Source organism: Astatotilapia calliptera, chromosome 14 (assembly GCF_900246225.1).
Source record: "Astatotilapia calliptera chromosome 14, fAstCal1.2, whole genome shotgun sequence".
Taxonomy (NCBI): Eukaryota; Metazoa; Chordata; class Actinopteri; order Cichliformes; family Cichlidae; genus Astatotilapia; species Astatotilapia calliptera.
The window spans coordinates 30,598,293-30,624,909 of NC_039315.1; the positions used below are offsets into that span (position 1 = coordinate 30,598,293).

General features: G+C 41.0%; 1 protein-coding gene across 1 annotated transcript in view; it reads left to right on the plus strand.

Annotated features, from left to right (window-relative positions):
• Positions 1-24,722, plus strand: part of gjd1b (gap junction protein delta 1b) — a 36,463-nt gene extending 11,741 nt beyond the window's left edge. Inside the window, exon 2 of the mRNA XM_026192398.1 lies at positions 18,199-24,722. Within this exon, the coding sequence (XP_026048183.1) occupies positions 18,199-19,048 (850 nt within the window). The 3' untranslated portion in view covers positions 19,049-24,722. The remainder of the gene's footprint in view (positions 1-18,198) is intronic.
• Positions 24,723-26,617: the final 1,895 nt, after the last annotated feature.

Consider the following 26,617-nt stretch of genomic DNA (forward strand, 5'->3'; position numbering starts at 1 on the left):
GCTTTGTGCATCTAGGAGGGCATCAATTTATAAAAACATCTCAAGGGTGGAGGGGATGAAAATTAGAGCAGGGGTCAAAGTTCAGAAAGAATTCACCTTGCAGAGCCTCAGAGGGAAGCTGTCCCTGTTGGGGTGACTCAGCAAGGCTTATGGGTTTAGTGTTAGCACCTCACTGGAGGACGGAGCAGGTCAGTGTTAGAATGATACTGGAGGGTTAGTTTAACCTGGACAATAACACACACACACACACACACACACACACACACACACACACACACACACACACACACACACACACACACACACAAACATGGGATCCACCCTGGAAAAATGTCTATCTAAGGCAATTTAGTCTTATCTTCATTTATAAGATATTGTTTCTTTTTAAAGCTCTGCTACATTAACTTTGGTACCCTGCTGTAAAAAGTAATTATAGTTGAAATATCTAGAAGACTTTATTGTTACTTATCATATATGTGCTTGTTAGTTCTAGACTGATACATTTTTCTACCCTTCCAGGCAGTCATTAGCTTTGTATCACTTGAGAACAGTGCAGTGAAAATCATTTTTGCCAACAGCAGTGTAAATCCAAGTTGCAACTGAATCCTTAGCAGTTATCATATGGTTCGCTCTACTTTTTATAAAATGGAGTGGAAAGCAGAACCAGTTGTGTCCCTGGTGGTGCATCCACGCACTTCTGATTCACCTTAAGTTATTAAGAACCACCTGCCGGCATCCACTGTTGTGTTGTCACAAAGTCAATACCTTAAAACCCACCCAAGAAAAGCAGTCCCTGTGCTCATCTGTATTACTGCATGATACTCAGAGTGATGCAATGAATTATTTATCATAAACAAACTTCACATCACTGCATGCTGGTTTTCATGCTTTAGCGGCACAAGCTGAATCCAAAGTAAAGCAAACATTACACCTTTCGGATCCCTGATTTTTTTTTTTTTTAAAAGCCAGACAATGAGTTTAAACTACAAAAATCACCTCTACCCACAGTAAATGTGGTTTTGGGGTATTGATGTAACTCACAGACTGTAAATAAAAGATGGATAAGATGATGGCCCATGAGGTAATCCTCTAGTGGATTCTCATTGTGAAGCTGGAAATGGTTGGTTGGTTTTTCAGGGCCAGAAGTGACCATTTTTAGACTGCCAAGTTATTAGCTAATGTGAGCTACCCTAGTCAAAAAGCTGCATCCATAGACAGATACCAAGATTTGCTCATTGCCATGTTGGATGACCTAGTTTCAGGTTATGCATTTCAGATTCTACTTTGCTATACAGAGGAGTTCATAGATGACACAGTAACGCTAATGTGCTTGGGGATCTTGTGGGTGCAAAACAAGCCCAAATTATTACCGTGTTTACTACCGTGTTTGACAGCTGGTATGAGGTGTCCATGGAAACCCTTTGCAAAGTTGTGCCTTTTTTGGCTTCCATTTCAGACGCCATTTACTTTTCTTAATTCAGACTTTGTCCTGCTAAACCTTTTTGACCTTTTTTGCAGGATTGTCTCGTATAACCAGGGGTGCACATAAGTGGTCCGCAGGTGCGCATTCGCTGTCAAAATAAAAGACGCACACCAGATAAGAAGTTGCAACGCGCGTTTGCGTACATAAGATTTTCTGGAGGAGGACAGACATTTGTTCAGAACTCTTAAAGATGTCGAAGAAGCAAGCTTTGGTGTTCCTCCACCTCCAAAGAAATGTCAGAAGGAGTCCGAACCGCAAAAGAAGCGCGTATTCTCGGAAAAGTGGTTGCAGGAGGTGAGCTGGCTTCAAACAAATGATGAACGCACAGAGATGTGGTGCAGAATATGCTGTGAAAATACCACTCTACCGGACAAAGACACTGCCTTTAATATGTACGCAAACGCACGTGGCAACTTCTTATCTGGTGCGCGTCTTTTATTTTGACAGCGAATGCGCACCTGCAGACCACTTATGTGCAACCCTGCGTATAACAATATTGTCACCACCTTTTCCACCTCAAGGTGAACTTGTTTCCTTATACAAATAAATGGCAGTATAGTGGTAAGCAGATAGTATGCGGATTGTAGGCAGTGAGCATGACACCAAGGATTTGCAAAAAGTCTGATTCACTTTTTGTGCAGGGTAAGAACAATTCCTTATGCATATTAGTGACTGAGTCACTATTGTTCTACAAGTCTTTTTGGTTTATTCAGATTAACTTTGCAAACCTAAGCCATGCTGCCATGTTCTTTGTAGAGAGAAAAGTCTTTCTACTGGTAACACTTCCAAACTAGCCACACTTGTTCAGTCTTTTTCTAATTGTTCTGTCATGAACTTTAACATTTAACATGTTAACTGCGGCCACTAGAGTCTGAGATGTAGCTTTTGCATTTTTTTGCATTTTCTCTAAGCAATACTCGGTCCGACCTCGGAGTGAATTTGCTGCCACGTCCAATCCTGGGGAGGTTGCGGCATTGTGTTAACACATACCTGAATGCTCCAGACCAGCAAACTGCCAAGACTTCTGCTTTTACAGCAGTGGTCACACTTTCTAATTATCCGTAAATCAAATGCATTTGATTAGCAGCACTTGGCTGCTACCTCTGCTCTTAATTCCTGTGGAAACAGTAAGGTTGTACTTAACATTGTCCAGGACTGGACATAAAAGTCCTGTGAACTCTTACTTCTTCACATGATTGTATTTAATGCACTCCTATGCATGTAAACACAGCTGTTACCAAGGGAGACAGTTGTGTTTGAAATATTTAAACATTTGATTACAGTGGAACAAATTCCCATGTAGGGCCACCCAGAATATCTGTAAGTGTATGGTGCACGCAGTGCTTACAAAACACAGTGAATCTGTGATTTAATGATAATGAAATGTCATTAAAACTCATCCTTGCCTGGCTGTTTTCAGTGCTATAAAAAGGTTAGGAAGAGGGGGAAAAAAGCAACTTACATAAAATACGAGGGCTAAAATTACAACAAATATCTATCTTTGATCTTTGTTTGGAACAAGGCAGAGCGTCAGCTTTTGATGTTCTCTCACTTGGGTCTATTTTTGTGAGCTTGGTGTTTTTATTGTGAGATTACTGTGAGATTATTGTCTTATTTATACAATATGCTTTTGTGAGACATGACTAAGAGCATTACTATGCAGGCTTTGTAAAGACGCTCCATTTTATTTGATTGATCATCATGTTTGTCTGTTGATCAGATAAAACCACTCCTCTACACATCATCATGTATCCTGTTATCTCATCCCATCTCGCTTTTTGAAGATGAAAAGGATATTCTTCTGACACTGATTTATCCCCCTTGCACCCCACAAAGCAACTCCCATCTTCGGCTGCATCTTAACACTTCACTTGGATTACTTTTAGGACCACTTGGTTTGTGGTCGATCCATCTGTTTCTGCTGTTTATAGTGTGCGTGTTTGTGATGACTATTCCTCAGAGGCAGTATCAGCGACTGCACAGTGCAACTGACTCAACACGAATAAACAAATAGCAAAAGTGCACACACCTTACACCTTGCTAAGACACACACAATCTCTGCCAGGACTAACATGCTGCACCATCTGATTCACTGCCTTCTCACACAAATGCCCCTTCACACACATGTGCGCACTCATAACCAGATGGTCATCCAAATATACGAACATGTGCGTAAGCTTGCAGTGCGGTTACTATATTTACTCATCACTCAGGGGCAGGAGCATACACATAGACACGCTTTCTCACACGAACGTGCATGCTGCCAAAACTGTCGCAGTCCCCATGTCTGCAGCTGATCATATCAGCAAGCAGATAGGGGGTGACAATGCATTCACACCTCGGCACACACACACACTCCACGAAGCACGATCCCATTTGCAGATTCTTCAATTAAGCGGTGAGGCAGAGCTGCAGGGAGCGCGCTTTATTCTCAGCAGTAGGTTGCATTTGCACCACTCTCGTAGCTAATTATGAAAAAAGAGATACTTGGTAGACAGTGTTGTGAGGTGAATACAGATAAATTTAGACTTCACAACTTGTAGAATGACAGCAGAAAGGATTTGTGATGTTGGCTGCAATTTACTGGAGAAAGCTGTGTCTCCCAACAGGCATCTGTGTGGCATTTATCGAGGCTCCATTCATATCACGTCACATGGTTTCGATAGAAGCTTTTCACTTCAAGCTTTCTGACAATAAATAGCATGTGAATTCTTAATGGGAGAGCTTAGCAGGGAATGAAAGAAATAGTTAACTCTAGGCAATTATCACTCAGTTATTTCTATTTAATGAAAGACTAAGAAAACATGTATTTACTACAGGCAGTTTGTGATCACACCTCTGAAAAGCAGGATAAAACCATAGACTGTATATGAAAGATGGAGAAAGTTGTCTGTTGCCATTTTTAAGGCAACCATGCACTAAACATGCCCAGGTTTATATTGTATTCCTAAATGAAAAAGCTAAATAAAAACAAAATAAACATCTTGCTCTTTCTATCTGCAGTTTGCATGTTCTTCCCGTGTTAGTGTGGGTTCTCTCTAGGTACTCTGCCTTCTGTCCACAGTCCAAATAAGTGCAGTTAGGTTAATTAGTGATTGGCCATAGTGTGAATGGTTGTCTGTCTCTCCGTGTTAAGGCCCCAGTATACACTGCAATGGTCCCTTTGCTTGCTGCCGCAACATCATCTCATAGTTACTTGTTTCTATCTCATCGACTTTTGCTAAATTTTTTACACAAACTCTCAGTTTTTCAAAATGTTCCAACATGTCCCTCTGTATATCTGTATATCTCTGAGCTTCTGTACTGGAATATCATTAAAATTGTGGTAAAAACTGAAGCAAGCACACGCTCGTGTCTTTAAACCAGCTACAGTGGCAGCTTTTATTCTCATACTTTATGTTGATCTTTTACATCTATATAAAACCCAGGATTTAAGATCATTTAAAAAATTTTATGTCATGTGTCTTTCAGTCATTCATATTTGTCATTGATTTGCATGATTGCATGATTGTAGAAACACTGTATAAAAATAGGTATTAGTAATATTTTTTTTCTGGAGTGTGTTTTGTGTGAGTGGGTTTGGGATGTTCCCTGCATGGCCATGTGCTGTCTGCTTGTGTGTCATGGAGGCTCCCTGCATGTGCCAAAGAGGCTGATTTGGGCTGGGGCTTGGCACGGGATTGCCACGGTGGGTGGGGAGTTGGCACGGACGGTCTTAGCTCGGGATTGTCCAAAACCCACTGATTTAATCCGGATTACGGCCATCATTTCTCTCTCTCGCTCTCTCTCTCTCTGTCTTTCTCTATTTCCCTCCACTGACCCCCACCCCCGCTCCATCCCTCGTCTCCTGCCCACGCAATCGCTTGCTTCCTCTGTCCTGCTGCTCTTTCTCCTGCTCGTGCCTCACTCCTCCATCACGACCTTACAACCTACCCCCCAAAACCAACGCTCCCACTGGCTGCTCTGTTGCCATGGTGACTCATTTCACTCCTTTCACTTTTTTCAGTCTCACCATTGATACAGAGTGAATGATCAGTGAGTCAATTTTAGAAAGTCTATTTTTAATGTCGTGTTCTCCCATTGAACTCTATCACATGGTCTGTTGCCAAGGTAGAGCTACCTGAGCATCGGCAGGAAAACAGTATACTAATCTAATCCCCATTAGTGATACAACACCATACAAAACTGTAGTCACACCACTATGCTGGATATTTTTGTAAATTACTGTAGTGTTCTATGAATACTGTAAAGTACTGCAGATGGAAATGCCTTTGAGAAAAAACCCAGCAAGCTAGTGTGCGTTGTCTAAATTTAACACCTTACAGTACTTTTTTCTTTGGCAAATGGAAAAATGTATGAAAACGTAAAAGTTAATTCATTAATTTGCTTATGTATTTATACTGCTTTCATTTAATTTGGTTATGTGTTTTGACCTTGATTTTCATGTGTGTGTGATGTAGTTTTGACTGTTTGTAGGTCAAAGATAAGTTTTAAGGTTTGCTGTCCAACAGGCCACAAAGACCAAAATCATTGTTTGTCAGTCTTATAAGTAGTAGCAAAATCGTGGCAATGCATTCACACCTCGACACACACACTCACTCCACGAAACACGATCCCACACCGTTACAAAAAACATCTTAAAAAACGGTAATATTCCAGCAGCTGGGGCGCCAAAATACTACTGTAAAATAACAGAAAATAACTTCCTCATAAAAATATGGTTATTTCCAGTAATGACGATTCAGTTTGTTGCGCTAATTTTACATGGGATCTTGCCTTTTCAAGTGATTTTAAACATTAAATTAAGAAGATGTTAATGTGATTAAACAATGAAATTATCTATAAATAGGAAAAAAAAACAAATCTTAAGAAAACGGTAATATTCCAGCAGCTGGGGCGCCAAAATACTACAGTAAAATAACAGAAAATAACTTTCTCATGAAAATACAGTCATTTTCAGTAATGAAAATAGAGTTTGTTGCGCTAATTTTACATGGGATTCGGCCTTTTCCAAGTGCTTTTAGACATTAAATTAGGAACATTTTAACGTGATCAAATAATGAAATTACCTATAAACAAGGTCAATTAATATGGCAATATGAATCATAATACGTAAATGTACAGAAATATACAGTTAATAGTTGGTTTAAATAATAATGGATTGCATGCCCTGGGACAGACTGACAGAGGGGAGGCTGCCATATCGCACCATCATCCCCTCTGGCCATCACCAGTAGGTGGAGAGTCTTGTCCACGGACACAATACTGAGAATGTCCGAGCCGGGGCTCGAATCAGCAACCTTCTGATCACAAGACGAACTGCCAACTCTTGAGCCACGATCACCCTAAATAGCAATGATAATAATACTTATGTGATGTAACACAAGCTTATAGGAATCATGTTATATACTTTTCCATAGCATTACATTTGAATTCAACAGTTCGATCTTTCAAATAACGGACAGATATTTGTGAAATCATGATACATTTGTGAATGTGTTTTAACAATCTAAATATGCATATGTACAGACAGATACATTTAATAATCATGACAATTATGTTTTATTACATTACAGTGATTTAACGTTAATTTACATTTGAAATGTGAAGTCAAAGTCTATTTACGTAACTTTAAGGATATTCTAGAAGAACAGAACAAAACTGTAAAACGCACAGTAAAATACTTGTAAATTAGGATTTTTTCCTACAGTACAGCCATACCCGCGACCTTGTGGTTGTTAGTTCACATTCATTAGCCGATGCTTAGCGTCATGTTATTATGTGTCCCAACATCCAATGGCATGTCACATTGTTTTCATGGCCACACCCTCACCCCATGTGCAGAGGCCTATTTCTGTTCAGGAATGTTGTGAATACTTTGAGATTTATATTAATTGCAATTCCTACCTCTACATTTACTTTTTAAAATATATAATTAGCACAGCTAATATACAAAAAATATATATTTAAAAAACAAGTAAATTGTGTTTTACGATATGTACAGTGATGTTATGTTATTTTACCTTTGACATATAAAATCACAGTCTACTTATGTAAATTTCATGATATTCTAGAAGGACAGTACAAAACTGTAAAATATACAGTAAGATACTTTGACATAACTATTTTTTGGAACAGTGCATTTGCAGATTCTTCAATTAAGCGGTGAGGCAGAGCTGCAGGGAGGTAGGTCAGCAGTAGGTTGCATTTGCACCACTCTCGTAGCTAATTATAAAAAAAAGAGATACTTGGTAGACAGTGTTGTGAGGTGAATACAGATAAATTTAGACTTCACAACTTGTAGAATGACAGCAGAAAAGACTTGTGATGCCGGCTGCAATTTACTGGAGAAAGCTGTGTCTCCCAACAGGCATCTGTGTGGCATTTATCGAGGCTCCATTCATATCATGTCACATGGTTTCGATAGAAGCTTTTCACTTCAAGCTTTCTGACAATAAATAGCATGTGAAATCTTAAAGGGAGAGCTTAGCAGGGAATGAAAAGAAATAGTTTACTTTAGGCAATTATCACTCAGTTATTTCTATTTAAATGAAAGACTAAGAAAACATGTATTTACTACAGGCAGTTTGTGATCACACCTCTGAAAAGCAGGATAAAACCATAGACTGTATATGAAAGATGGAGAAAGTTGTCTGTTGCCATTTTTAAGGCAGCCATGCACTAAACACGTCCAGGTTTATATTTTATTCCTAAATGAAAAAGCTAAATAAAAACAAAATAAACATCTTGCTCTTTCTATCTGCAGTTTGCATGTTCTTCCCGTGTTAGTGTGGGTTCTCTCTAGGTACCCTGGCTTCCGTCCACAACTCATGTCTTGCCAGATATCAAGAAAGACGAGAAAATCAATTTAGCAAGCAGCAAAGGTGAATAGTCAGTTTTGCCATGTTAGAGAACCGCAAACTGTTAGTAAACAGCTACGGAGCCCCGATCCCATCTTACTCGAGAGCAAAGGTCCGGTAACTATTTTCACTGGTCTCTGTATTAGAAATTCATCTTCTCCTGAGATGGCGGACTCAGCAATGTCAGTCACAATCGGCTTTGTGATGCCCTGTAACAGCTGGAAGACTGCGTGTATCTGATTAAATGTGTGTGTGTATGCACGCACATGTGCATGGAAAGGTGTCCTGACAGAATTGGTGCTCAGTGCAATCGCTGGTGTTACAGGTCTCCGTATTTTAGTTTAGTTCGTTTAGAGTGTCTGTGCATGTGATTATGTGTGTGTGTGTGTGTGTGTGTGTGTGTATGTGGTGAGGTGGGTGGCCATGCAGGATAAAGGTCTGTCAGCAGGGGAGAGGGCAGCCCCCTCACTCCTTCTGTCGCTGGCCTGAAGCACCGGAACATCCCCCTGGGTGTGTGTGTGTGAGAGTGTGGGTCTCAGGGTTCCTGTATGAGGCTGGATCCAACCTGGTGCCAGATGACCTGCTGTGAACTACGAGCTATTGATAAACCTTGGCAAAGGAACAGACAGACTGTGAGAGAGAGTGTGTGACAAGTGTCCATCCATATTTGATGTGACAGGATTAAATCTGTCCGCGCTGTTGGTTGGATTTGGGTTAACAACTGGTTTACTTAAGACACACAGGAGAGATAAAGAGTTGAACCTTTCAGAGAAAAAGCAGAAAGAGAAGCAGGATAAAGGGTGGCGATGGGGTGCAAGAAAAAAAATCAGCAATATTTTGTCTGTTGTATTGCTGAACATCATTAAGAGTTTATATACCTAATAACTGTCTCCAAAGTGACCTACATGACTTTTTTGTGACCCTCTGAAAAGTACTTTTTTCTGGGTCCAAGCCTTAACTGCCTCAGCTGAGGCACTTGTCCTTTCAACATGCTGCAGTACTGTGTCCCTTCTTTTTCTGAAGCGCCATGGCTCCCAAAAACTACTCAGTTCTTATTCTACCCCTCTACAGCTTTTTATTAGCACTCATCTGCAGCCCGCCTTTAAGCTAAGCTTTTAAAAACTCACGGTGTACACCACAGCCCTCAGGCTCTCAGTGTCCCAGACACCAATATTTTAATGCTTCAGAAAAGATGAATCACTGTCTGCCCAACTATGAAATCAGTATAGAGATTAATTTTAGGATTATGAGTCTTTAGTAAAAAAATGTAATTCAAAATACAGCAATATTAAAATGACTAATCTCTAGGTAAACAGTTCATGTAGAAAAGGCAAAACATTGACTGAAATGCAAACCAGAATCACTGGTTATTGTCAGACAACAACACAGCTTTTTTGTTAGCTTTTAAAAATATATGTGGTTGTATAAACTATAGCTGGTGTGTGGAACAGGAAATCAGCAGGATGTTCACTGACTACACTACAAAACCCCAAAACAGCAGTGTATGGAGGGCTCCCTGATTGTTAAACTTGTCCTTTTTCCACCTCTATGGCAGACCTTAATGCCTAAGTTTATTAAAAACTCAACCCTCAAGGCCTTTACACACTGGACGTGTAACATCCTGGAAGTATTGCACCTATTCCTGATGCTAGTGTTCACACCAAGCACCTAAATTTGAATTTGCGGCATTTATTTTTTGAACCAAGCCCATTTCTGATCCGATATGGCAAATCAAGCCACTGCATTTTGCAACAAGTGCACTCTTAGCTCAAAATATGTGTCGGAACTGAAAACACAAAAAGCAAAATAATACGATTTTACCTCAGACACTGAGATAAGACTCTGCTCTGGGGCAAACAGGTCTCTGAAATGATTCCTCTGACTCCTCAGATGTGGACCCAGCTCTGACAACAAGAGCTCAAACTGTCCCACTGACATCCTGAAATATGTACTAAAGCAGTCATGATGCAGCTTCAGCATTGTCTTCTTTTAGCATGCTAACAGCTAGCTGTCAATGTATATTATTTTATGACAGTTATGCAATCTAGCCAGCATATAGCAGAACCAAACAGAGTCATCTTTTTATTTCCCGTCTCTAGTTAGTTTTTCCATTGTGATAATGGATGAGGTCATTTTCAGTTGCTCTCTATCAAATGTGACACTTGAAAGGCATTTTGAAAGACATTTCCAATGAATGCAACCATCCAGCTCCTCTAGAACCGCTCATGTCAGGAAATTTAATTTATAGTGGAGGCACAGCAAGAAGATAACCTTGTTCCACTGCTCTCCATTTGAAGTCAAAAAGCAATTCAGATCGATTATCAGGGTCAGTGAGGGACAGATCTGAGGTGAAACAGATGACACAAGATGGAACTGCCTGGTCAGTTTGTGAGGGACAAAAACTAATGGATAACAAAAAGAAACAAGCGGGTTGGGGATGTAACTAATAGAAACTGAGTGGCAGCAGCGATGCGGGGTTGACAGTGGAGGTAGTGGTGTGACGTGCAAACAAAAGCCGAGCTAAGCACCCAACAGGTATCGAAGGAGACCAAAGGTGAAAGTCTGAAAAAGATTAGCAGGTTAACCGTATCAATGAGCCTTACATCACAACCCGAAGCAGCTGATGGACTCCTCAGCCTGCAGAGACAGAGCTCAGAGCTTTCTCTTTGACTTAATATTACTGGGGATTTCATAAACTGAAACTGTAGCATTAAAAGTCGAGACTATGTATCCATATTTTAAAATAGTTACTGTATCTTATCTCTAAAACTTCCTTTATCTTCTCACCTTAAAATGCAATAACTGTGGAGCCCGAGCCCCCCTTTCCCACCCCCACACACAAACACTTAAAAGCAGGGCCAGTATATTCTGGATTTGAAAATCTGAATTACTTCTAAACAACCTCAACATTGGATAATTTGCTGTGCCTTGCTGGCATAATTTACTCTTTCAGTGAACTCTTCTTTGGACTTTTTGCATAAAGTGAACTTGCATCGAGCCCTTTGAGGCACCGAAGCTCCGCTCTGACTGGTGCGACAAATGTGCCCCCCTGCTCGGCTGAAACACGCTGTTCTTTAGTTGACTTAGCTTCTAGTCTGCACACTTCTTTCTCTTCATCTCCCTTCATTTTCTGCCCCTTGCCTGTTGCCGTGGTAACTAGCAGAGGGAAGTTGAGTAGAGGGGAGATTGAAGGGAGAGAGGGAAGATAGGGGTGTGTGTGTGTGTTTGCTGGGTTTATGGGTAAAGGAACCACTGCTGCGCTTCCTCATCCCTCTTCTTCTTCTTCTTCTTCTTTTTTTTTAATCTCCACTGCCACATCTTCCAATCTACAATCCTGTGTTCCTTATTGATCCCTCGAGCCACTTATTTTCTGTCCTTCCCCTCCTCTTCCTCAATATCCGCCTCAATATGAGCTTAAGAGAGCCTCAGCTCTCTCATGATCGCATTCATCCACAGTTAATGAATTTTGTGATGTTTTTCCACCATATTAACATCTCAACCTTTCTCCCTGTCTAACACAGCACACTCAAAAATGCCTTTCCACAAACATCATAACACAGAGATCTACATTTGTTCATCTGCTATGCCTCATTATTATCTGAAACTCAGCTCCAGCGCATAATGAGAAACAACTCCCACATCACCTCGATTTCTATCATTTTTGAGGAAAGTTTAATTGGAAAAGACTGACATTAAAGATAGATTAAAGATTTCATTTCTAATACCACGGAGGCTGCACTGTGAATTGCACTTTAATTTCTCTGAAAGTTGAATAGTGTTGATTACCAGGGCAGCAGCAGCAGCAGCATTGCGTGTGTTTGTGTCCATGTATGTCTGCATACATATGGAGAAACAGATGGAACAAGATTTCTCCAGTCACATGCCAGAGCTATAATTTTTTTCATGCTATTGTACATTACATCAATTTTTTTTACAATTAACTGCATGCCCGTAATGAGAGCTTTCAAAACATACAACCACCCCTTTATTGCTAGAGCTCTATTGTCAGATAATGAGAAAGACAAAAAAAAAGATGGCGGGTCAGGGACTTGCAGTTGCTGGAGGAGAGGAGGCGTTTTGGAGTTGGTGTAATGTTTTTGCATAATCACCAATAAATTAGTCAAAAGGAACAACAAACACTGTCTGCTGGGAACCGAGGGTGTGAGTGTGCTGAGAAACGTGTCTGTAATATCGTTCAAGCATATTTATAAATTACCCGGTGTATAAATATGCTCACTGGCTAGACACTCAGTGATAAAGCAACACAAAAATCATGTAAATGAAGCTGATTTCAACTTTTTTGTAAAAATCTTTGCTTCATTTTAATTGTGCATGTTAATGTGAATCTGCACATTTCTCCACATGAGATAAGAAGGAAGTTTATTCTGTGGAATTTCATTTTTATTTTTTTTTGTGGGAATCACTTGTGAATCAAGGCTTTACATAGAAAACTACAGACACAATTTTAAGATTATTCCGGATTATTCCTCATGGGGGCCGACGACTGCTGTTGTGGTGCAAGGGAGATAAATGGGGGCCCAAAGCTGCATGAAGAGTGAATAAAACCAAGAAAAGAAAGAATAATGCTCTGAAAAGGAGAGGGAAAAAAACAGGTGGGGTTTGCTCTGTGCGGTACGATAATCTAAAGCTATTCGATGGCATTAACAAAAAGACCCCTAATGGAAGAATCCTCCCTTGGCCCAGCCACAGATTACAGAACTGGGTTTGCGTGTGGAAGCTATTATATAATTCATTCTCTACGATGAGATTTTCCTCCATTGCTGGTTTTCTTTACTAACCCCTCTCTATCTCTCGCACGCCGTCACACTACTGGCACATACCTCTTTTAATTTAAGTTGAAGATGTCTGAGCCACTGCGTTTTTGGTGACTTTATAATCTTTTATCCCTGTCTGGAACTCATTCATCTTCAACAGAAAGCTGATGTCTTCTGTTAGCGCTCACTCAACAGTTTCCCGTCCCCGTTTGGACGTTCCTCTGCTACAGTATATGTGTGTTTGTGTGCGCACAATTACTGCTATACACTCTCCACCATTGTATTGTGAATTCCCTGCTTACTAAGCTCCTTAATGGAATCGCTTATTATTTTTGGGGGTTTTTTTTGCATCTATTCCTTTCCCCCTTGCTCCGACATTCCTCTCTCCCTGCTGCTGATCACAGGTGAAAGGATTGGCAGTGAGTCTTTTATTTTTCATTTTGGAAGCCATCACTGGTGACCTGTCGTTTTGATAGGAGTTACATGTGAGCTGCATGCCGCTGGACTCTGGAAAGGATTAACTCTGCCCTTCAACTCCACATCTGCGCCACGCAAGACTGGCGAAGCCACTGTGCGATTGGTAGATTACCGTTCACACAGCCAAATGCCATCTAATGATTATCTGGCAGGGTCTCAGGTGCAGCACCATGGGTCTCCCCCTGGATTCACAGTCCACTCCCAACAGTGTCCAGATAAACAAATCCTCTAATTGATATGATAAATCTGAGAAAGCTTTGTACTTTACCTTTTACATACTGAGTTGATGAAATGCTGAAACTGTTTTGTTTCACAAAAGTTAGATTTTACTGTTAAACAGAAACTGATTTGATAAATGGATCAGCAATGAACAAATAGTGATGTATTATAGTAACACTGGCTGTGTCTAAAAGATGTATATAGCCACCATCGCATCATCTGATGGTTTTGGATGCATTCTGGGATAATAATCGGACAAGAGAGTTGAGTGCTAAGCAAGTACTAGTAAGCTGCATTCTTAAGGTGTAAGGCTGCCAGAAGCAGACACAAATCTGGTAATTAGTGCAGGCTAATAAAAAAATACTAAAATTTTACTTGCAAAATGAAGTAATGGGGCTACCACACAGGAAGCCCCATTATTTGTCAGGCAATTCTATGAAAATGCTCCAAACACAAGACAGTGGAGAAATCCAGTTTGGTGACTGTCAGTATCAGAGATGAGACCAAACAGAGCAAACAGGTATAGCTCCTTGTGTCAGACACCTGTTAAAGTATATATACATAATGTTTTAGGCTTAAAAAAGGATTCTTCTGATCAAGGAGCAGCACCTAGGAGCCTCAAGTCTTGCCCCCTTTTTAGTGGCTTGCATTATGTAATATATGCAATATTACCAACATATTTAAATGAATGCAAACACAACTGCAAAAATAACACTAACATGTAAAATTGGGAAGTGTATCATTCACTACTGCTGTCTAAATTACACCCAAAACACTCCAACTGTCTGTTGTGAAGCTCTTTTTCAAGAATGAGCTTCTCTTCATTCATCATACTGTAATGCCTGTTAGCACTAACTCCATGGCTATTTTTATATGTCAAAATCTAATGACTCGCACATGCACAAAACCCATAAGTCCATGATAAATGTAATGAGGTCAGGTTTTGATGAGCCAGTGAATGGCGTGTCCTCTGGGTTCATGTGAAGCAACGACAGCGATTCTTATTTATGACACTTTCATTTATCTAAACATTGGTGATTGGTGAGAGCACATCTTACACAGAATTCAAACCTCGTATTTAAGGGATTGAACAGTAATGCAACAATCGATCAACACACTAACAATATTGCTGAGCCTGTCTGCGGTGCACAATCTTGTTTTAGACAAGTATGGTCGCAGAATACAGTGCCAGACAGCCATCGGCTCATGGAGCGTGCAAAAAGCTTGCTATCTAAAGTGCTTGCTCGGTCTAAGATCTGAAAAATAAATGAAGGATGCCTAAAGTAAGAACAGAACAAAGAAAAAGATGTTGGCAAGAAAGAAAGTAGAGAGGAATATAAGAATCCAGTTTACCTAATATGTGTGTCTAACATAATGGAGGCACACAGACTCACAAAGTGTACAGATATGCCAAGTCATCACATGCAAGCAAATGCCCGGATAGACGCGAATAACGAGGCACACCTACACCGAGGCTGAGTTGATGTGAACCCATTTCAGGAGCAATAATCTCTGTCTCACCACACCACACACAGGAATAGCACCAAATCTGCAAACAAAGCTCACCTCCTTCTCACCTGTTGCTATGGAACTAAAAGGAAAGAGGGTGTATTGTTAACAAGAAAGCCAACAACACAGAGATGGTGCTTGGATATTACCAAGATTAATCACATTTCCAACTTAAGTGAGTCTAAACTGTGGTTGCTATGCTAGCTGGGCCTAAAGATGCAAAGAAAAGAGAGACTAAATTTAGATGTGGATATGTCATCGCTGCTTCCCCTCTTCACAAAACACACATACTCTGTTTGTAAGATACAGGTAGCAGGTTGACTTATGAGGACTGACGAGTAGCGTTAGCAATGCTCTGCACATAAATGTTTTTCTTCTGGAGTGTTTACTCTGGCTGATAAATGACATTTGGAGCACTCTTCTTCTCTGGTTCTTATCCGGGGGAACAGTGACTTAACAGTGACACAATGCCTCTCTCTCTCTCTCTCTCTCTCTCTCTCTCGTTAATACAGGTTTTCCCTTTTCTTTTCGGCTTTCGTCCTTAAAGCCCGTGCTTTGATTTCAGCGTCAAGTCACCTTGCTTAACTTTGTAGCCTTAATAAGGTCATTTCTATTGCCCTTTGGTCTTTATAGCTTTGTTTTCCTAATAATGAGTCAGCCATTGACAGTTCGGAACCCTTCAGTTCAATTCAGTCATATTTATATATCACCAATTCACACTAACAGTCCTCTTAAGGCAGTTTATACTTTTTAGGCAAAGGCCCTACAATATTGGAAGGTAACCCCAATAATCATACAACTCCTATGAGAAAGCACTTGGTGAGAGTGAGAAGGAAAAACTCCCTTTTAAGGGGAAGAAACCTCAGAGGAGGGGCAGCCATCTGCCACGACTGGTTCAGGTTGAGCGGAGGAAGATATGACAAAAGACGCGCTATGGGAGAAAGAGTTTTTTCCATAACTAACGATGAAATATAACACTGGTGTATAAACACAAGGGAGTGGAAAGAGTTGATTGAATTGTTCAATCACCAAGAGAAGCAGTATGGGAAGATTTATCATAAAGGAAGTCCAAATCCAAACTGGGAGCTGGTTCTATAGTAGAGAGCCCTGATAGCTAACCCTTAGTTAAGACCAGAAAATAAATGTAGCTACATTCTTCTTATCAGTTTGCTCATATCGGGGTTAAATGGTACAGCAAAATGTATCCATGCACCTAACATGCGAGTAAAGAGAAACATGATGGTACCAGTCAGTCACAATAGCTCTGTGAGCTGCCATCTGTTTTCTCTCTAATGTTACTTTGACTTCCTGCTAGCATTTTGTTCAAAGGACTGGACATAATTTCATTAAACAAATAACTTCTGGTGGAGGGAATGAGGTTACCATAACCCAGCTAGAGATGCTGATGTATTTTAGGGAGAGGACATCTCATCCCCTCATCACCTCTATCACCTTTCTGATAGGGACGTTTTCTTGTAGATGAACACAATCAATCAATCAATCAATCAATCAATCAATCAATCAATCAATCAATCAATCAATCAATCAATCAATCAATCAATCAATCAATCAATCAATCAATCTTTATTTATAAAGCACTTTTCATACAAAAAAAATGTAGCACAAAGTGCTTTACATAGTTAAAAGCAGCCCACCCCACCCTCCAACTCACTCCCCACACTCTCATTAACGTAAATGATGTGAATACACACATATCCCCCCCCCACACACACACACACATACACACACGCGCACACTTAAAGAGTAAAAATTGGGCTGGGCTCGCATGAGCCAAGTGAGGAAACATTATAACAGAGAGCCGTCTGCACCAGGAACCGGTCACAGACCGCAGCCTCCAGGCTGGGCACACAGCAGGAGGGAGGCCAAGGAGCCCCCCAGCCAGGCTGAGAGGACCCCCAGAGACCCAGCAGCCATGGTCGATCACAGCCCCGGTGCAGAGAGCGCCCTCTGAGGAAACACTGGAGATATGACACAATAGGATATATACAGGGTAAAATGATAAAATAAATAAGAACAGGATACAATATAAATATAAATAGAGTAAGAAGATTAAAAAATGAATAAGAATAAAATCAATAAATATTAGGTAAAGTCTAAATTAATAATAGAATAACAGGATAGAATAAATAAGCATAAAATAAATAAACGTTAAGTAAAAGCTAAATTAAAAAGGTGGTCTTGAGCCTGTTCTTAAAAACATGTACGTTCTCTGCGGCCCTGAGCTCCTCCAGCAGGCTGTTCCACAGACGAGGACCATACCACTGAAAAGCTGCCTCTCCGTGAGTATGTGTCCTGACTTTAGGGACAATTAAAAGGCCAGTACCAGAGGACCTCAGGGTCCGCGAGGGTTCGTATGGTAAAAGCAGATCTGAGAGATAAGAAGGCCCAAGACCATTAAGACATTTAAAAACCAATAAAAGAACTTTAAAGTTGATCCTGAAACACATGGGGAGCCAGTGCAGCGATTCTAAAACCGGTGTAATGTGGGCCCGCCCTCTGGTCTTCGTCAGCACACGAGCTGCCGAGTTTTGCAAAAGTTGTAAAGTTGAAATATTCTTCTTAGGAAGACCAGAGAGCAGGGCATTACAGTAATCAATGTGACTGGTAATAAAAGCATGCATCAGCATCTCCGTGTTGGCCCGAGAGAGAATAGGGCGGACTCTGGCTATATTTTTTAGATGATAAAATCCAGTTTTGGTTACATGTTTAGTATGTGGGATAAAACCAAGTTCAGAGTCAAAAATAACACCCAGGTGAGATGGTGAGATGAAATGCACAGTATTGTTATTCAGTGCATTCTCCAAAAGAAAATATTGTATTAACCCCATTTATCTCTGTGTTGTTTGTCTTTTAGGATCTTGCTGACTGTCGTTGTCATCTTCCGTATTCTGATTGTGGCCATCGTCGGAGAGACGGTGTACGAGGATGAGCAGACCATGTTCATCTGTAATACTTTACAGCCGGGCTGCAACCAAGCTTGCTATGACAAAGCCTTCCCCATTTCCCACATCCGCTACTGGGTCTTCCAGATCATACTGGTGTGCACACCCAGCCTCTGCTTTATCACCTACTCTGTCCATCAGTCAGCCAAGCAGAGAGACCGGCGCTACTCTTTTCTCTATCCAATAATGGAGAGGGACTACGGCGGAAGGGATGGGGCTCGGAAGCTCCGCAACATAAATGGAATTCTAGTTCAGCACGGAGGGGATAGTGGAGGAGGGAAGGAAGAACCTGACTGTCTGGAGGTGAAGGAGATCCCCAATGCCCCACGGGGCCTCACGCACGGGAAGAGCTCCAAGGTTCGCCGTCAAGAAGGGATCTCCCGCTTTTACATCATTCAGGTGGTGTTCAGAAACGCCCTAGAGATTGGCTTCTTAGCGGGCCAGTACTTCCTTTATGGCTTCAGCGTGCCTGGGATTTTCGAGTGCGACCGCTACCCGTGTCTCAAGGAGGTGGAGTGCTACGTGTCCCGGCCCACAGAAAAAACGGTTTTCCTGGTCTTCATGTTTGCCGTGAGCGGCATTTGCGTTGTGCTCAATCTGGCTGAGCTCAATCATCTCGGCTGGCGCAAGATCAAGGCCGCCATCAGGGGCGTCCAGGCCCGCAGGAAGTCTATCTGTGAAATCAGGAAGAAGGACATGGCGCATCTGTCTCAGCCACCCAACCTGGGACGCACACAGTCCAGCGAATCGGCCTACGTCTGACGATGAAGACAGACAACAGAGGGGGAGCGGGATGAATGTGCAACAGAGAGAATGAACGAATTCTGATTTTAATTTAATGAAGATGGTGTGGAGGTCAAACAAGATGACCTCTCCTCTATGACAGAATGAAACAGAATGTAAAAAAAAGACCAAACCTCAGGCTCTGCGGCGCTGAAAGTCAGCAGAGGCTTGAGAAGGAAGAAAATTAGAGAGCATCAAAGAGGACAACAAATTTCGTTTTGCAAACATACATAATAAAGACATGCTGATCTCATAAGGAGATAGTCCAACTGCCATTTTATACTTCTGTCTTTTTTAACTAACGACCTTCTCTGCTTCTCGTTTCTTATGCGGAGAATTAAATCCTCACGGGGCTGATCTAGAGATGAGAGTAAGAGGGGAAGAGGGAGGAAAACAGATGAGAGGCTGTTTTGTGTTCTCTGGGGATATTCGAAGGCGACATGGTTGTTTGATGCATCCCATGGTGCTTTTCTTCTGGACTGTGTCAGCCTCAGTGAAAAAAAATGGGAGGGGGGGGGGCAGGATAGGGGATGGGACAGGGAGGATGAGCAGCAGCAACATTATTAAAAAGAGGAACGGAAGAACTGTCAAAGCCGTGACAGACTCTGGGGAATGAAGGCAAGTTTGAGAGTGAGGGAGAACAGGAGGGAGACGTCACGCTTTGGGAAAACATATGAACCAAGGAGGGGGGGGAAGACAGAACGTTTTTCTTTTGCTTCCTCTCTTTGCCTGCTTGAGATTTTGAGGTAGACCGACGCCAAGAGAGAAAGCGCTGCCTCCCAACAGCGTGTCATGCCTCTGCTGGAACACCGTTACAAGCCAAAACCAAGAGAGTAAGACTGACGATGTTTATGTTTAGTCTCTTGGCAAAAGTTGATTTTAACAGAAACACAGTGAGTACAATAAACACTCCCCCCCCTCTCTGCCCTATCCCTTACTCTTGCTCTGCTCCACTGTACAGACCTGTACAGACCCGAGGGGTTTTTCGAACGACAGCAGTGACCTTCGCTGCTCTCCTGCTGCGTAAACATCTGAGAGGAACTAATGAACAAACGGATGATCGGCCAGACAGCGTCAGTCTCTGCTAAAGCACAAACTCCACTCCCTCCAGCTTTTTCGTGTGCTAAGAGATGAAACAAAAAGAGAAGAGCGAAAGATAACGAAAGAGCTTGAGAAGAGATCGCTTTACTACAACTTTAAACAGATTTCATAAAACACATCACAATGAATAATGATTTTTCTTCTTTTGAGAAAGCGATGGTGCCATCCTTGAGATATTTAATTATTGCTGAAACGTTACATAGAGTATATCATGGTAATATTATTTATCCATTTAGAGTATATCCAAATAGATTTATTTATCTTTATGGGGCGGGTTGATTGGGAAATCTTGTTGCTGTACTTTTTATGTATAAACTGTCTGTCTTTTCTTTTCATTTTAGTTGAGTTTGAAGCATTTGTCACTGTAGGTCCTGATTAATGACATGCACGGTGTAGGAAGGGGAGAGATTTGTGAGCTTTGATATAAAAAAATGCTTTGAGGATGTGCAGCTGATTTTTTCAAACTTCTTTTGCAGCTCTTTAGAATAACACTTCTTGTTACTTATCTGAATTTAAAATGCAGTTACACCTTTATGTGTTTTATAGAGCCTTGATTTTCTTCAAAAATCAGCTGCGCAGCTTCAGGTAATTAAGGCCTATGAGCCATTAGACAAAGGCATGTTTACACAATGCGGTGTTTCTTGAATGATCAAGCTGTGTAACTGATCGTAGTTGCTCTCTAGGGACAGTTGTAGGTTGTTTGTTTTTTTAATTTCAGTGGCTTTCGTTTTGCATTTCTTTCCTGACTGGATTTCAGCATGCATGCATGGTGAGAGAAAAGAGAATGATGTGCAAGAAACAGAAAAAGATAAAGATGACAGAGAGTGTTGCACCTTGATTATTGCAGACGAGTGAAAGAGTGGCAGACTGAAGGAAGTCACGCTGGGAAAAAGATTGTATTTCTGGACACATACAGACATGCACGAGTTTATGATGCAAAAGATGGAGGGAACACACTGTGTGCCTACTGAACCAGATATAGAGACAGTTGGGTATACTTTCGTTCCACCAGCATGATTTCCTCCTGTAACTCTGCGGGGAGGAGGCCCAGGTGACTGAGACAAGGGCACAAGAACATAGCAGTTCATGCCAAACTCACAATTTGTCTGTTTAAGTCTTGTTGCAGAGGCCATAATCAGTTTACAGGTAATTGTTACAGACCAACACTCTGTGCTTTCGCCATTTAGGAGTATCAAGTGAGCATTTGCAAACTGATCACCCCTACGGAGCTCTACAGTGCAGTGGCTTCTTGTATTTTCTACACAGTCAGCCTTTAACTTATATTTTATGTTAAGTCATAAAAACCATGCAGAGTACATATAAATGATCACTGATCATTTTAAAAAGAAAAATCAGTGCCACAAAATGATATTGAAGCTATAGTGGAAATACTCTGGATATGACATGATGCTAAGTAATGGCCCTAGATCTGCAGTTGGCCTTTGAGCTTAAGCAGCAGCTCTATTTTTACATTCACTCTTACTTTTATAATCTCTGTGATTCTTACAGGTGATTATCCCCAGATTTAGTCTCTTCTGAGGATGCCGATGGGACTCGGTGAAATCAGCGAAGTTTACTACGTGGACTAGGAGGGACAAATGTGCTGACAGGCCATGCCAGAATGCCTAAGGGTTGAGCAACCTCTTGGCCTTCACTTACTGTGAGCGTGTACTTCTAGTGAAAGCTTAAATGCTGACCTTGAGCTTAAAAGCCAAGCCAATGTCCTGTACTATATGCAGCTCTGGCTGAAGAGTCACTGCACAGTACAGCGCTGATCTAATCCCTGCAGAGCACAGGTCAGTGCTGGACTATTTTTACTGAATGGCGTGCACGCATGTTCAACATACACTCATTCCGCTACAAAAACAAGCGAATGCAAAAGTAGGAAGAGGAGTTTGAGCTCAGTTTAGAGCTCTTGGATTCTGTCGTTATGTCTGGTTTCATTCAGGTCAGAAACACAAACATGCACGCAGTGTGAGGATGTGGAAGGCCATAAACGTGTCCTGGTTTTCTTCGGTTTACATTTATCCAGAGTTCATTAGCGACTTGCAGCCAGTCAGTGGGTCCATCACGTTCCAAAAGTAAAAGCAGGCCTCAGTTCTTCCAGCAGTCCACTACTCTCCACCATCTGCTTTTCTATTTGTCAATGTGAAATGAATTATGCAATTTATTTATTTTGTTTTTTTATTTGCTTCTCTTTTTGACGTGTGGGTTCATTTTGTTGTCTGTTGCTCTTTTCGTGCAGTGACATATCAAAAAAAAAAAGAAAGATGTTTTTTCTATGTAACGGAACAAAAAAAACCTATATGTGTAAAATCAAGGGTAGAGTTCTGAAATATAAGACTAGCAGAAAATATGTTATATTTCCTCCCTTGCCAAAGTGATATGCAAAATTTAATTAATTTTCAAAGATTTTGTTTATTTTAAATGCATGTGTAATTGCTAGAGTAAGCATGTTTCTATGTTTTCTTCAACAGAATCTTAAAAGAAAGGCTTTTTAAAGTCCAAAATATGGAATGAAGCTATTTTGTCTCGATGCCAAGTGTGTATATAATTTACCCAGTTTTCAGACACTACAGAGCCAGGCAGAGTATACCAACTCAGTGATGTTAAAACTACCTATTACATTTTAGCCATTTGAATTTCCAAAAGGCTAAACCACTGCATACGGTAAATCTTCTAGTTCAAGAAATTTGCACACCGATATATACCTTTATAATTAGTTGAGCTTTGTAAGCCAGTCGCTCAAATGTTGTACTGTAAAAACCACAGGGTACACAGGAATATGAACGTACAGGTAAAAGACTGGCACCATTTAGATGTCAGAACATTCCAGGGTTTAGCCTCCAGCACAAAGTGTAACTGACCTACAGTTTCCCGCGTTTTAGAGTTCGATGATTGACTCCTCAGTGAAGCTCCCTACGGACAACCTATTCAGGAAAGAAAACTGGTGATCTTTTACACCAGTCTTTTTTTTAGTACAAATACACAAAAGATTGCTTTTATAAAAACAGTATGCGTGTCAGCATACCTTCCATTTTCGATCGAACCTTGTACTGTAAAGCCCAACAATGAAAATTGTCCTCAAGCCTGATTGTTTACCTGTTGGTGCTACTGAGGTTGGATTTCAGATACATTGCCACATTCCCTAATGTCCAGCACACTACTGCCCACAAATGTACCACAGATCAGTGCAGGTCTCCTTAAAAAAAATCAAGCCGTTTCTCTTGACTGTTACTAACAGATGGCCACGTGTGCAAAAGCATACAGCCTGATGACATCATTTCCCTAACTCTCCACTTACTTTACAATGCAGAAAAGTAGCAAACAAATTGATTCCTCAGGAAACGCAGCCTGTAAATGAGCTGTTTCATTCATTCACACAGAGCTCATTGAACTTCTACATAACTCTTTATTCTGCTGCCAGAAAGACCTTAAATTAACTTAATCCCATTATGTAGCCAATTTTAAGGGCTAGTAGTGGCCTCTGAGCAAGTTTTGAAAAATGCCCCTCTCATTCACTCAAGGGCTTCTTAGTACAAATTGAAAAGCCATGGAAAACAGAAAAGAAATTCAAACTAGGCATGGACAATGTGCACTCATAGCCCAAGATTAATATAGTATCGTCAGTTAGGCATTAAAATCATTTTTGCATTTAAATTGAAAATTAGACAACTTGTGTCAAATGAAAAGCTTTTTACTCAGTTTAATTAAATGGAAATGAAAGTTAAAAAACTCCTTTACCAGATGTTCAGCTTCATTTTATTGTGAAACAAAATGTTCCCTCTTCCTCCTCTGAGCTCTGGGCGATGCTGGTGCTGCCACCCTACAAGGTGCATAACACCCATTTCAGGTTTCAGGAATGCACCTCTCAGTTATAATTACTTCATCTAATTAGACTGAGTGGTAGATCCAGGCAGGATGGAATTTAACCAGTGCTGCCACCACCTACAGCAGTGGTCACAGTGCCATTGATGTGATATTACTACCTGGAAAGCTTCAGGTTGTTACAGTTAGTGGAAAAAAGGAGGTGCAGAACAAGTGGAACATCAGTTCCACTCCCTTATTTTCCATCCTCCTGATTAAGACCAGCATTTCATGAGCTCAGACCACGCTGTGTCTTTAAACCGATGTTACAGTGAGAGGGATGAAACCAGAATTGTTGTGTTTTAGGGGAATGGGGGAGCAATGTCAAACATGGCCAATATTTGGCATCCATTAGTGGTGATCAATATTTAAAGGATAACAGATATAGAATATAGAGAATATAGTTTAAAAAAATGTAGCCCTAGGCAATCATCATTTGTAAGCTTAACCTTTGCAGTCATCTGTGACATCTCCAGATGTAAAAAACATGGACTGAACATATGAACAATGGACTACACGCTGAAACACGCTCACACTTGTAACCGTGATCGGAGAACCTGTCGTTTCTGACTGCTGATTTTACAATGTACGTGACGGACCTTCGTTGAAGGTTCACTGTATATTTCTGACTGGTGTACTGTATGTAAAGACTGAATAAAACCTTGAATGTTACATCGAGCCTGAACTGGCATCCAGCCTGCTGATTTATGACCTATAAGCGAGCGTATTCGTCCATTTGTGTGTTACAGATCGGGTCGTTTTCTGAACGATGTGTTGTGTGCGTGCGTGTGTGTGTGTATAGAAAACGTGAGTGGGTGGATATGTGACCACGTGGGAATGATGAGATTTAGGGGGGGAAGCTTTCTGTGGTGTGAAGGAAACTGAACAAAGGTGGCCACAATTCATATTTATACAGGTCTATTTATAGCAGACAGAAAACAATATTTGAAGAGCTGCGTGCAGCACAGCTGGCTGGTGTAATGATATTTCTGAACTCAATAGGTGACAGCAGGATTAAAACCTGATTTTATGATGAAAGGACAGTGTGCAGTGCTTTTTTCACACTACATGCAACAGAGTGCATCCAAAAAATACAATGCCTGCATGTATGTAGCATGTTTCTGTGTGTGTGTGTGTGTGTGTGTGTGTGTGTGTGCGTGTGTGAGAGAGAGAGCCTATTTGTGTGTGTGCATGTGTGACCAACCCCCATCCACCTTCCTCAGCAAGGTCACATGGTGGCTGTGCTGGACTGGGATTGAAGGCTTGTTGCCACGGCGATAAGCCAGCCGGTAATATCTCTAAGCACAGCCAGGATTAATCTGCCAACAGATGGCTGGCTGCTCAGCACCACTTCCTGAAACACAGACATACACAGAATTCATATTCACCATCATCATCCTCGGCATTATTGTCCTCTTATCCTTTCATATCACCTTTGCTTCCGCTGGGACGCCGCCATACACATCATCAGTTTCCTCCAACATCGAAGCCATCCACCTTTACTGCATCAACTGTAAGACCAGGGTTACGAGTTTTCATCATCACCATCATTTCTCCTCATGTACATTATGATGAGGAGCCGTCATAAATTACTTTTTCTCTCACCTGAATGACCACGGCCATTATCTGAAACTGCCTTCATCTCACAGGGATCAATACACGGGGTATAAGTTAAATCACCTTGTGTGCCTCTCTATTCATCACCATGGCCTCATGAAAATGGAAGCAGGACCTTAGTTCACAGTTCAGAGATTTGACATGTCATGCACACGGCTACTGAGAACACTGCAGAGCAGATGTAAGCAGTGAACCTCACAGTGAAGGTGTGGGGTTTAAATCTTTTGGTTTGGTGGGTACACTTTCTCTGGAGAGTTTCTGTTCTCCATGTGGAATCAGTTCAGCATCATATACCAAAAGTTGGGGGAATTTATTTGTGAAGACAGTCATAGCAGTATTGCCTGCTGCATCTGGAAAAGCCGGTTTATCTGCAGCACACTGCAAGAAAGATGAATGTGTAAGGCAACCTGAAAATGAATGGATGGTAAATACCTAAATGCATGTCCACATAATAAAAAGTGTACCATATGCACATATGTGCAGACTAAGAAAATTTCCTCCTTCAACACAAGTGTCAGGGAGATGAATCTTTTAACTTACCAAAGTAAGTAAAAATGCATTTGTGCATCTGCACTCATCTGTTACAAGCCTAATAATCCATGACTTCATTATGCATGTGACAGGTGACTGTAGACTGATACTAAATAAGAGTCGCTGAACCTGACAAATAGCATGACTTCTTCCACCACAGGTCACCTAGAAAGTCTCTGCTTTAGTTTTGGCCACTAAATTGTAGTATTTTATCCATCTATACTGGTGTTAGCACTAATTACCAGGTATATGTATGTGTGCAGTGTTAGCTGATATCTTTTCATCTCACCCAAATATGTAGCATGATTTTATATCTCTGTGCTGGTGTTGTTCCATCATCTTCATAATAATGTTGACATAAATAATTGCATTTTTATTCTTTTTCCTCCATATTGCAAAGCTATGACATCACACGCCTGATCAGTTGCAATG